Source organism: Mobula birostris, chromosome 26 (genome assembly GCF_030028105.1).
Source record: "Mobula birostris isolate sMobBir1 chromosome 26, sMobBir1.hap1, whole genome shotgun sequence".
NCBI classification, from domain to species: domain Eukaryota; kingdom Metazoa; phylum Chordata; class Chondrichthyes; order Myliobatiformes; family Myliobatidae; genus Mobula; species Mobula birostris.
In genome coordinates this window covers 26,088,702-26,102,760 of record NC_092395.1, presented here as the reverse complement: position 1 = coordinate 26,102,760, position 14,059 = coordinate 26,088,702, and the positions used below count along the sequence as shown (strand labels likewise).

The following is a 14,059-nucleotide window of genomic DNA, read 5'->3' as shown; positions in this document are numbered from 1 at the left end:
AGCTGCATTTTAAATTTAATCTACAGTCCATATTCAGATCTGAAGATTGGTGCCTGAAGATAGTTGCTGAAGTTACTTGCTATATGCCCCAACCACAAGAACACCCTAAAAGTTGGGAATTACGGTATGGGAATTGCGGACCCCAGACACGCCTGTTGCGGTTGGTCTGTGTCTCAGAAGCACTCAGGAGGCAGGAATCACGACTGCTCTCCAGGCCACTCGATTAGTGCCAGCTTTGATTCCTGGTCTTTGAGCACTTCTTTCTTCAGTTGACCAATAGCTGTGCCTGTGCACTAAAGGGGGTGGTGAATTTCATCATCACTATCTACCTTCGCTGATAGGTATCTCCGAAGATCTAGAAGGTGATCCTTGTTTGAAGACTCATCTTGGACCTTGAGCGATAGGGCAGCATGGAGGGAGAGTGAGAAGGTAATGTTGCCTGGTGGGTCTGTTTGGCAGAGGACCTTTGTCTTCCAGTCATTTAATATACAAACGGTAATTCCCACTCTCTTTTACGCTCCATAGGAGAAGTCAGTGATAACAAGGAGCTAGGTCTCTGAATAAGCACGTACACAAGCATCATCTGCATACTGTAAATCAATGACTGAAGATGAAGAAGATTGAACAGCTCTTGTTCCTCTCTAGATGAACTGCACTTGAGCATCAAACAATAATGCACACCATGAAAAGTGAAGTACTGAGTCCCACAGAGCTCCACTGAACTTCCATCAACTATAACCCTGTACTTTGTCACTGTCAAGTTTTTAATAAATGATGCAAACTTTCCCCTTGGACCCCTGTGGATTTTTTTACTTTATAGATCAATCTGTCAAATAGAAAAGGACAAACACATTACCAAGTTGCTTTATGAGCATCTCCCAGTGTCTTGGTCAGTTCTATCCTCAACGAACTCTGAGGGTTACAATAATGTTTCCACTGCAGAAAGTTACAGGCCATTCCATCGAATCTTCAGCAGAAGCACTCTCCTCCACAGTAAAGCTTAAAACACTGAATCCCAGTATCTGTGGGGAAAGGATGGATCAGGCATGTTCCATGATGCCACTACTGACCACTGAAGTCATTGGCTGTCAACTGGTTCCTGACACAGCAGAGTAACTCCTTCAGATATTAGATGGGAAGCCTCAGTCACCCTCATCACCAACTGCAACTCTGCAACGCAACACAGCTGGACCCACTGGAGAATGGATGGGACACTATGATCAGAGCCTGAACCAAGCAACTCACCATGGGAAGGACTCTAATAACGCACCCTGTCTAATGGCAACAAATGCTTCGTCTCCAACCCTACTGAGTCAGTACTTGAGCCAAACTCACAGCCAGACACAGGCAGTCCAAAACTGGACAAAGAAAATGTGGCCCTCATTTACGGTAATGGAAACACCAATCTCCTCCTCACCACAGCAGTGAAAGGCAAACTCTAAAAGATCGTCAAAACTGTTCACTACAATCTTTTCCAGGGCATAGGACTGGCATTCCCACAGCCACACCATACATTATAACTAGTTGCTACACCACAGGAAGCTGACTGGCTGTGAAGAATTTTTTTTTTGCATAAACCTGAGATACCGGAAGGTGAAAGAGAAAAGACAAGGTCATTCTTTTCCCGAGTTGTGGGTGGTTTCAATTGATCCTAATGAAAACACTTGTGTACAGAATCTGAAGATCACAACATCAAGATGAAAAGGAATAGCAAGCACAGAATACATCAGGATTGCCACAGCCATCAGGATCGGAAATGAAGTTGTTCAGGGCTATGCTACATGTGAGAAGACCAAGCTTCTGTTGTATATGGACTGGCGCACAAAATCAGGTTCGAGCATCTATCATCGGGGTCCCCCACTCCCTCCATGCCCCCACCCCCACCCATCCAGGCCATGTGCAGAAGCAGGAGGTACAGAAGCCTTGGGTCCCACACCACCAGGTTCAGGAACTGTTATTACCATTTAACCATCAGGCTCCTGAACCAGCACGGATAACTTTACTCACCTCAATGAACTAATTCCATAACTCAAGAACCCACTTTCAAGGGCTTTGTGACTCATGTTCTTAATATTACTTACTTATTATTTTTTTTTTAAATATTTACACAGTTTTCTTTTATACATTGGTTGTTTATCTTTGTGTGTAGTTTTTCATTGATTCTATTGCGTTTCTTTGCACCTACTGTGAATGCCTGTAATAAAATGAATCTCAGGATAAAATATCGTGACTTTGAGGATAAACTTACATCGAAACTTTGAATTTTGGAGTTTGTTTCTTTGCGGTTGAATATGAATTACGAAGCCCTGATAATACTCATTTGGAACGTTCACGGTCTCAGGCCTTGGACGCAATCAGCCGAGACTTGTAGTTGGGGTCAACCCCAACCCATCACCAACTTCACTTGGGATATAGCACTCACTAGCCATTGCTGCTCCCCAGGGTACAGGGTACACATGCATCAACTCTCCCTCAGGCACATAACACTAGCTCTCTCTGGGCGTGGGTTCCACACTAACTCCACCTACATTTCATTGTTGACTATCAGTTTGGGATGAAGAAGAATCTTTTCCCGGCCCTGGGACATCTATGATGATTCAGGCTTGGCAGCCAAGAGTCACTAGGCAAATAGAGTCTATTAAAGACTTGAGCTGATACGATTGCTGCCATACCTCATACAACAGATGGCCAAAGGAGTCTCAGTCTCAGCTGTCCTGCCCTTTCTCCTTGCTTTCTGATGTTAAACTGCCTGCCTTCGCTCCACCTGTTCCCAAAGCTGTGGGATCAGAGCAACAGGGTTCCTGGATCCCAGGACATCATTGAAATCACGGGCAAAGAAAGAATAACGAGGAAAAGAATTGAAGAGTTTGCTGAAGTTTTGCCTTTTGCTGTTTTGCCTTTTGCTGTCTTCTCCAGAGGTGCTGAAGCCTCTAGAGTGGCCAATACCCTCAAACCTCCATAAGTTGGAGGAAGAAATGTTCCCACAGCCAGCCCCATGTGTGTGTCAGTGTCCACCTCGATGCCCACAGCCAGCAGTGGGAGGAAGGGCTGGAGGTCTTATGTCATCAAGAGTCAGAACCTGACAGGGGGGAGGAGGTGCATATTGGGAGGGGAGTCAGCAGCAGGTACCGGGTGACACCTTTTGGCCAAAGGCAGGATGGGGAAACAAAGGTCACTTTAACAAATGGAACCCAGAGTAAACAGCTCGACAAAATGTCAGAATGAGGGAACAATAGGGAAGCTGAGAGAGCAAGGTTGGACGTAGAGAACGAAACTGAGCAAGAACAGTGACAAGGAAGTGAAGAGAAGTTGGGCAACAGGTACAACGGAATAAAATACATGAGAAAGATGCAGAATGTTAGACAGGACGGATGAAGTGACATTCAGTGTTATAGGGACAGCTGGAAGAAGTGGTAAAGGCTGAGATGGTGTATCTTGAGACACAACAATATTTTTAAGGGGCAGGGAGAGGGAGAAACAAAAACACTCAGAGTCTGAATGGGATCTACATTGTTGTCAAGTTCACCACTTGCACATTGGCTGGGTCTTTACACTCCCTCTCCCAAACTTTATCTGACAGGAAATAATTGCCACCTTACCTTTAATGTGACTGTTCCCTTTTCTGCAAAATAAAACAAATACCATATATATCGATTACTAAAACACAGAAACACCTTTCATTAAAGCTGAGATGAAGCAAAAGTTTACAGCAATCTTTCTGAAGCTCGAAGCATGAGAACTCACCGAAGACAGAGCCCTGACTATGAGCCACCGTTTCTCCTTTCACCACCAGCTGGACATGGACTTTGGTTTCTGATAGTGGCTTGAATATAGTAAAGCTGATGACTGCATCAACCCCTGCCCTGAGAACTGAGGGAGCTGTTACCAGGTAACCCCTAGAACAGAGCAAAGGATAGACAGATAAAGAGGCTGCAATGGATAGTGGCACTCTCTCACTCACAATCTATACCCTCAAATGCCAGAACGTGCCCTGATATAATCCCCTTTAAACAGAACACATCCTCTTGCTCTCTTACACACACCTTTTTCGCACACACTCACACTATCTCACACACTCATTGCACACACATTTTCTTTCTTAGAGACACATTTTCTCGCACTCTTGTGCAAACACGCTTTCACACGCACTTTCTCTCACACTCTGAATTTCTCTGCACTCACACTTTCTTAAACACATTCACACTCGCACATTCACGCTTTCTCCAACTCTCAGTTACTCTGGTGCACACAATCTCTTATCACACCCATTCACACTCACTTTCACACACACGCGCTCACGTTCTCAAACACGCGTACATTCTCACACATACACTTCCTCGCACACTCACGAACACTTACTGTCTTTGTTGGCACCGAGAGAGGCAACAGTAGCCCACGAGATTGGCCAAAATCCACCAGCAGCGACTGAACTGCCTCATTTCCAGAGTCCGTTGAACGGCGCGGGTGGGAATGAAACCGGTTTAAAATGCCGCCAGGCTGCCGTGTGCTCAGAGGGCACTTGGGGCCATCGAGAGCCGTGAACCCGTAGCCCCGAGCACCTCCACTTAGTCTACCCTCACGGGGAATAACTTCTTCCTCCGTGGATCAAAGCTGAGGGAGGTTTTACACTCACGGTCTCGGCCTGGCCGGCTGTTGCTCCCTCACATTTGCTTCCGGCACTCGCTGTGGGGACAAGGCATTCCTGCCTGAAAGTTGCAGGCTCCGCACTGCTTTGATGGGAAGCTTTTGTTTCTACCGATGTCTCTCTGGTTCCGTGCGGTTGGCTGTGCCCGGGACCGATCCCTATGCCCAGCGAGACCCAGCATTGGCTGACTTGGCATTAGTCACAACTCTCCTCACCAATGACATCCCTGGGCTGTAAATACCGGCCCGCCCCCGCCCCAGACCCGCCAACTTTACACAACACAAAATTAACAACCGCTCAGTAAATGACAGCGCCGGGAATTTCCTGTGGCTTCGCGGCGCCACGGGACACCCTGAGCGCAGCGGCGTAACTGGGTCTGGGTACATGACTTCAGTCCTTTCGCCGGGGGCGGATCAAACATGGAATCTCCTTAGCAGATCACTGACAGGTCCGGGAGGTGGGGGCAGGGACATGATTGTTCAGGGGAGGGGAGGGGAGGGGAGGGGACCCACCCTGCTCAAAGCCGCTTGGTCCCTGGGTTAATCCACATCTCTCCACCCCTCCCCAGATCACCGGATCAAGTGGAGAATCTCCAATATTGTGCTTTCAGACACTCTCTTTCTGCCGGCTCCTTTCTCATGACGAGCTGACCCAGAATTCAGGAAGACAACTCCCCACTTCGTCTCCCACTCAAACCCTGAAAAAAAAATCAAGTCAGCTTCGCCCCGGCTGGAAATAACAAAACAGCAGAACCGCGGAAATTTATGGCGCACAAAGGAGCCATTCGGCCCATCCTGTCCATATCAACCAAAAATGGGCGGCTAGAGATTACAGCTGGAGTCCATTCTGAAATGCTTGGCAAATGAGTAACCCGATATCCACAAGACAGGCAGAGACTGATGACTGGCAGGTAACATGCACCTCCCAAGCTAATTGAGCATCTCCAACCAAAGAAAATCTAGCTGCGTCCCTTGACATTCAAGTACATGTGTACTATTAATATTCCGGGGGTGGAGGGCTCACATGTCCAGAAACTTAACTTGACCTTATAAAATAAAAGAGCAGGGCAGGGACTGAGTGTCCACACAGAGTGACCGACACCCAGAAACCTTTCTGTCATCTCCAGGGCACAAACAGTCACACTCTGATTTAAATGTGCCCTTAGTCTAATAAATTTATCTACCAGATAAATCCATATACAACCTTATATTCTTTCTCATTTACCAGACCTCCCCCCCCCCCACTGGGATATGGTAATCTTAATCTTTTGCATACCTATACAATCTGATATCCCTTCGCTGCCTATTCTGATATATCTCTGGTCCACACCTTTATTTCTTTTCCTATCTTCCTTCTCCACAATCTCTTTTACATTCTATCATCTTTTCAATTTACTCACATCACCTTTCACTTCTCCCCTCTTGGAACCCAAGCCCTCCTCAATCCCGCCCGCACGGGATTCTGCAGGCCTGCAGCTTCAGTGCTGATTGGCTCCTTAAGGCCTGCCCCAGTCCCCGACCAACCTTTCACCATTGTCCCTCTGCCAAGGTATCAACAATCTTTTCATTAGTGCGACACAGGCTATTGGAAAGAGAAGCATCAGCAATCTCTTTCTGGACAATGTCCCTCCCAGCTTCTCACATTGTTCCCTCCCCTGCCCCATCCACCTGGATTCATATATCGTCTGCCAGTTTGTTCTCCTCACCTCCCCCTAGTATTTTACTCCTGCTTCTGGTCCCTTCCTTTCAAATCCTTGTAAGACCATATGACCATAAGGTATAGGAGCAGAATTAGGCCATTTGACCAATCGAGTCTGCGTCGTCATTTCATCATGGCTGATCCATTCAGCCCCAATCTCCTGCCTTCTTGCCCTGACCAATCAAGAATCTATCAACCTCTACCTTAAATATATGTGAAGACTTGGCCTCCACAGCTGCCTGTGGCAATGAATTCCACAGATTCACCACTCTCTGGCTAAAGAAATTCCTCCTCATCTCGTTTCTAAAAGGATGCCCCTGTACTTTGAGGCTGTGTCTTTCAGTCCTAGACTCTCCCATCATTGGAAACATTCTCTCTACATCCACTCTATTGAGGCCTTCCAACTTCTGATAGGTTTCATTTAGGTCACCCCTCATTCTTCTGAATTCCAGTTAATACAGGCCCAGAGCCATCAAACGCTCTTTATATGACAAGCTGTTCAATCTTGGAATCATTTTCATGAACTCCCTTTGAACCCTCTCCAATGTCAGCACATCTTTTTTTAGATAAGGGACCCAAAACTGCTCACAGTACACCAGGTGAGGCCTCACCAGTGCTTTATAAAGTCTCAGCATTACATCTTTGCTTTCATATTCCAATCCTCTTGGAATGAATGCTAACATCGCATTTGCCTTCCTCACTACTAACTCAATCTGCAAATTAATCTTTAGGGAATCCTGCACAAGGACTCCCAAGTCCCTTTGCACCTCAGATTTTTTTTTAAATTTTCACTCTACTTAGAAAACAGACTACCCTTCTATTTCTTCTACCAAAGTGCATGGCCATACACTTCCTAACACTGTATTCTATCTGCCATTTTTTGCCTATTCTCCTACTCTGTCTAAGCCCTTCTTCAAAACTACTTGCCCCTCTACCTATCTTCATATAATGTGCAAACTTTGCAACAAAGCCATCAATTCCGCCATCCAAGTCATTGACATATAACGTAAAAAGAAGCCAAACCATCACAGACCCCTGTGGAATACTATTAGTCAGGCAAGACTTTCCCTTGACAGAACTATACTGACTACAGCCTACTTTATCATGTGTCTCCAAGCACTGCAAAACTATATTCTTAGCAATCGACTCCAACATCTTCCCCAAACCCTTATGAAGGATCTTGGCCCAAAACATTGTTCACTTTCAACAGATGCTGCCTGACCATTTAATTCACCCAGTATTTTATGCCTGTTGTTCCAATTTTACATCATCTGCAGTCTCCCTTCTCTGACCCGGATATTTCCATTTTTCAGGCCATGCCATTTGCATGCCCAGTGCCAGATCCCAAAACAGACACCTTATCCCATTTTCTGATACGGGAAGGGATTACCAGATTGACAGAAGTAAGGATTAGAGGATGTGTACAAAATCTTCTTGAAAACAAGCAGCAACCTCATTGATTCCAGTGATTCTCTGCTTCATGATGGCTCAAAAATGAAGGAATATCAGTGATGGCACTGAAAACATTGAGATCATGCTTCAGGGAACACAGAATGCCAGTGTAAACGGTGGAAGGAGTGCACCATGACAAAAACTACCCATCAGATCCCTCCTGCCTTATCTGTGGAACAGTATGCCTTTCCCACAATGGCCTCAGAATTCGCCTTAAAACCCCAAAACAACTCGAGTGGAAGCAAATCATAAACACAAGAGATTCAGCTGATGCTGGAAATCCAGAGCAACACACGCATTCATCCTCAATTCCAACAGACTGCTAAATAATAATAATAATAAGAAGAAGAAGACAACAATTTCTTCTCAACCTCCTGGTGCTGTGACGCAGTGTGCTTATTGCCCCTTTCTAATGTTCCACTAATCCCATCAAATACCATCTAGAGCATCTTCAGTAAGACCTTAGCTTCTCACTTGCCCTAACAATCACTCTGAACACAACACCCACCTCCAGCCCACGATCTATTTTGCACACAGCAGCATTTTATTTCAACTCCACTGCCCTGTATGAAAGTTGAACATCTAATCTAAACTTTGAATTCCAGGCTCTGGCGTAATCACCCATGTGTGGCAGAGTCTCCCCCTGCTGTTCAACTAGAGAAACAGCAAGCTACACTCTGCCCAACAGGGAAGCAGGCTACTCAGGCCTTCTGCTCTGTACTGGCCTTGAGACTGCACACAGCCACCACCAACCATTCTCACCCACCACTCATTTCCCCTTCATGTTTATGCAGTGTTGCTTTAAATGTGTCTCTGCTGTACACCTCAACCTCTCCCCGTGGCAGTGAATCCACATTTTCCCCACTCTCATCCTAATTCCCTCCTGGATTTTTTTTTGGTGATATTGATGGCTTCGGCTCCATCTATTTAATCTATTCAACCCCAAGATATTGATATACTGGCAATCTTATGCCCTCACTAACAAGAAGTCTTATTTCATAATTTACTGGCATAATTTACATATTACTATTTATGGTGCAACTGTAATGAAAACCATTTCCCCCAGAATCAATAAAGTATGACTATGACTATGACTAAGTCAGCTAAGAGGCAACCACATTGGCCAGACTGGAGAAAAGTAACAGATTTCCTTCTCTTGTCACTATTGGCCCAGATGGGATTTGTGACAATTCAGTCGGTTCATGGTCATTACTTGATTTTTATGCCAGATTAGCTGAATTTAAATTCCAAGCTGCAGTGGTGGAATAGCCTAGTAGGTTTGCCTTTATAGTGCTGCATCCCAGGTCCCACACAACAGTAACTTGCTAGAGAATAAAGAAGGCGAACAGTAGATCATTCAACAGCCTGTGCATGTGCCAACGTTCTGTGAGATCTTGGCTGATCTATTGCCTCAGCACCAACTTCACTTTCATAAACACAGGACTCTCAGTCAGACACTAGACTGATTCAGAGACAGAGTAGTAGGTCTGGTCAGAGACCGCTTAAAGAAGGAGAAGCAGGAATTCCATAGCTTATGACCTTGGCGCCCGAAGGCATGGCTGCTGCTAGTGGGTGATGAGGGTCAGTGGTTGTCTTGAGGCTAGAACCGGAGGGGCACAATGATCTTTGGTAGATGGAGCCCTGAATCAGATTGTAGAAGTAGGGAGGGAACATTGCACATGGATAGACTCAAACATATAGATGAGAATTTTGGAAATGAGACATGGCTTTAACAGGAGCCAATGTGTCAATGAGCACGAGCGTAAAGGGCAATCGGGACTTGGTGATAGTTAAGTAAGACACAGGCAGCAGAAAAGATGAAGTTGAGAAATAAATGGAGAACTGGTCAGGAGTGAGAGTACTGTATGATGTCCCATTTGTAACGTGTTGCATGTAGGGCAGCTACCGTCATTGAGTAGAACACAGACTAACACAAAATTGACTGAATCTAGCTAACTTATTTTGATGGTGTTTGTTAGGAAAAGAGGGTTGGCCCCAGGATCTGCAAACTAACTCAGTCCTAAGGTTGGCATTGTTGAGGTAGTGATTGACCGCTGTTTGAGACATTACCTCTGTGTCAGGTCTTTGCAAGAGCACCCCAGTTAGTCCTACTTACCTAATTTGTCCCTGTAATGCTGCACATGTTTTCCTGCAAGTACATATCCAATTCTCCTGTGAAAATTCCCATTTTATTTTAATCATAACAGCTGACACTGTTCCTCTTTAAAAATTAAACAAAATGCTAAATTCCTCCTTACTGTACTTGGTTCATTGACTGTTTGTTCAGAATGTAGTGGGGGTTTCAGCCTCCACACGTCTTTTTGGGATTGAGGTCTAGACCTACACAACCCACTGAATGGAAAGATTTTTTCTCATCTACCCTCTAGCTTGTCTATCAATTATTTTAAGGATGTGATTATGCTGGAGAAGGTGCAGAGGACATAAAACAAGATGTTCTGTGGACTGGAGCATTTTAATATAGGAGAGAGAGGTTGGTTGTTTTTATTTGGATTGCTGAAAAGTTGTTTCTATTCTTTGGAACAGATAAAACTAAGGCATGACATGATATTATGAAGGGGATAGACAGAATCGTCTGTAAAAATTCTTTATCATATGGTAGTTTGACTAAGAAGGCATAGGTTCAAGGTGAAAAGTTCTTATCTACTCAGTCAATTCTTCTTACAATTTTATTACCTCATTTTCTCCTGGCAAAACAAACCCAGTTTATTTCTGGCCATTAATCAAACTCTTTCAATCCAGTCAACATGATGAATCTCCTCTACACTCTCTAATAACCATGATACTGATAACCACTCTCTGACACACTGTCATGATAACCACTGGCGATTTTAACATGAAAGTGGATTGGGAAAACCAGGTCAGTACTTGACCTCAAGAGAGAGAATTTGTAGAATGTCTAAGGGATGGCTTTTTAGAACAGCTTGTTGTTGAGCCCACTAGGGGATCGGCTGTACTGGATTGGGTGTTGTGCAATGATCCAGAGATGATAAGAGAGCTTAAAGTTAAGGAACCCTTAGGGAACAGTGATCACAATATGATCAAGTTCACTTTGAAATTTGAGAAGGAGAAACTAAATTACAATGTGTTGGTATTTCAGTGGCATAAAGGAAATTACAAAGGCATTAGAGGGGAACTGGTCAAGGTTGTATGGAAAAGGACACCAGCAGGAAGGACAGCAGAGCAGCAATGGCTGGAGTTTCTGTGAAAAGTGAGGGAAATGCAAGACAAATATATTCCAAATAAGAAGAAATTTTTGAATGGAAGGAGGATACTACCATGGCTGACAAGTGAAGTCAGAGCCAAAGTAAAAGCAAAAGGGAGTGCATACAAGGAAGCCAATGATAGTGGGAAGATAGAGAATTGGGAAGCTTTTAAAAAGTTGCAGAAGGAAACTAAGAAGGTCATTAGGAAGGAAAAGATAAATTATGAAAGGAAGCTGATGACTAGTTTCAAAGAAGATACTAAAAGCTTTTTTAAGTATATAAAGGGTAAAAGAGTGTTGAGGGTAGATATAGGACCAATAGAAAATGATGTTGGAGATATTGTAATGAGAGATGCAGAGATGGCAGAGGAACTGAATGTATTTTGCTTCAGTCTTCACAGTGGAAGACATCTGCAGTATACCGGACATTCAAGAGTGTCAGGGAAGTGAAGTTTGTGCAGTGACAATTACAAATGAGAAGGTGTACAGGAAGTTTAATGGTCTGAGGGTGGATAAAACTCCTGGACCTGATGGAATGCACCCTCGGGTACTGAAGGAAGTAGCTGGAGAGATTGCAGAGGCATTAACAATAATCTTTCAAGAATCGATAGATACTGGCATTTTACCAGATGACTGGAAAATTGCAAATGTTACTCTGCTATTTAAGAAGGGTGGGAGGTAGCAGAAAGGAAACTATAGACCTGTTAGCCTGACATCAGTGGTTGGAAAGTTGTTGGAATCGATTGTTAGGGATGAGATTATGGAATACCTGGAGGCACATGACAAGATAGGCCAAAGCCAGCATGGTTTCCTGAAAGGAAAATCCTGCCTGACTAACCTACTGCAATTTTTTGAAGAAATTACAAGCAGGGTAGACAAAGGAGATGCAGTAGATGTGGTGTACTTGGATTTTCAGAAGGCCTTTGACAAGGTGCCACACATGAGACTGCTTAGCAAGTTAAGATCCCATGGAATTAGAGGAGAGTTACTAGCATGGGTGGAGCATTGGCTGATCAGCAGAAAACAGAGAGTGGGAATAAAGGGATCCTATTCTGGCTGACTGCCGGTTACCAGTGGAGTTCCACAGGGGTCGGTGTTGGGACCGCTGCTTTTTACGATGTATGTCAATGATTTGGAATATGGGATTAATGGATTTGTGGCTGAATTTGACGATGATACAAAGATAGGTGAAGGAGTGGGTAATGTTGAGGAAACAGAGAGCCTGCAGAGAGACTTAGATAGTTTAGGGGAATGGGTGAAGAACTGGCAAATGAAATAGAGAGTTGGAAAGTGTATGGTCATGCACTTTGGTGGAAGAAATAAATGGGCAAACTAGTATTTAGATGGGGACATAATTCAAAATGCAGAGAAGCAAAGGGACTTGGGAGTCCTTGTGCAAGATATCCTAAAGGTTAACCTCCAGGTTGAGTCAGTTGTGAAGAAGGCGAATGTAATGTTGGCATTCATTTCTGGAAGAATAGAATATAAGAGCAGGGATGTGATGTTGAGGCTCTATAAGGCACGCGTGAGACCATACTTGGAGTATTGTGTGCAGTTTTGGGCTCCTTATTTTGGAAAGGATAAAATGACATTGGAGAGGGTTCACAGAAGATTCACAGAAAGGTTCCAGGAATGAAAGGGTTACCGTATGAGGAACGTCTGGCAGCTCTTGGGCTGTATTCCCTGAAGTTCAGGAGAATGAGGGGGGATCTTATAGAAACATTCGAATGTTAAAAGGTCTGAACAGATTAGATATGGCAAAGTTATTTCCCATGGTAGGGGAGTCTAGGACAAGAGGGTACGACTTCAGGATTGAAGGACGTCCATTCAGAACTGAGATGCGGAAAAATTACTTTAGTCAGAGGGTGGTAAATCTGTGAAATTCGTTGCCACGAGTGGCTGTTGAGGCCAAATCATTGGGTGCATTTAAGGCAGAGCTAGATAGGTTCTTGATTAGCCAGGGCATCAAAGGGTATGGGGAGAAGGCAGGGAAGTGGTGATGACTGGGAGAATTGGATCAGCTCACAATTGAATGGCTGAGCAGACTTGATGGGCCGAATAACCTGCTCCTATATCTATTAGATGGTCTTTGCCACTCCATCTACCTGTGTTGCAACTTTTAGGGCTCTATAGACCTGAACACTAAGGTTCCTCAGTTGATCAACGTTCCTCAGCAACCTATCATTTACTGCATATGCCCTACCCATATTTAACTTCACAAAATACATTGCCTTAGACCTGTTGGGTTAAATTCCATCTGGCCAACTTTCCATCTGATTTATATCCTGCTGTAGCCTTAGACTACATGACATCTATAAACTTAATAATCACACCTTCTTGATTCACATCCAAGTTTTAACAATAAAGGCTGCACCACCAATCACAGTGATAGAGTACGGATCACAGACTCACATGCAGAAATGTATCCTTCCACCATAAGCCTCTGCCTCCTATCATCAACCCAGTCTGGGATCCAATTAGATAGCTTACCTTGGCTCCCTTGTAACCTCTATACAGGCCTGACACAGATTCTAGAACAAATTTCGCAAATGGCAAGTTAATAGAGATGTAATCACACGGTTTAAGAACCCAGAGTGAGAGGAAACAGGGAACTACTGGTCAGTTAGCCTGACATCAGCAGTAGGGATGAGATGTATTTAGACTTTCAGAAGGACACATGGAAGATAATTAAATAAAACTGATGCACATAGAATAGGGGATAGAATGCTGGTGCAGACTGAGGACTCACTGATGAACAGAAAACAACAGAAGGTAGGGTCATTTTCCAGCTAGGGCGCTGCGATTAGGTGGGTGGGGGGGGGGTCAAGGTGATTGGTAATGGAGCCTCTGGTGCTCACAATCTATATCAATGAATCGGATAACAGGACTAATTACAATAGATCCACATTTTCACATGAGACAAAGCTGAATGTGAGAAGGCAGAAAGGCTTCAGATGCATATGAACAAGGATGTGGCAGATGGGACATCAGGAGCTTCCTACACTGTGACAGGTTTAAAGGTCAGAGGGACCAGAGTGCAC

General features: G+C 44.4%; 1 protein-coding gene across 1 annotated transcript in view; it reads right to left on the bottom strand.

The window, feature by feature from the left end:
• Positions 1 to 4,948, bottom strand: part of cpamd8 (C3 and PZP like alpha-2-macroglobulin domain containing 8) — a 106,515-nt gene extending 101,567 nt beyond the window's left edge. Inside the window, exons 1-3 of the mRNA XM_072243950.1 lie at positions 4,360 to 4,948; positions 3,745 to 3,896; positions 3,600 to 3,622 (exon numbers count right to left, since the gene is read on the bottom strand). Of these exons, the coding sequence (XP_072100051.1) occupies positions 3,600 to 3,622; positions 3,745 to 3,896; positions 4,360 to 4,439 (255 nt within the window). The 5' untranslated portion in view covers positions 4,440 to 4,948. The remainder of the gene's footprint in view (positions 1 to 3,599; positions 3,623 to 3,744; positions 3,897 to 4,359) is intronic.
• Between the last annotated feature and the right edge of the window lie 9,111 nt (positions 4,949 to 14,059).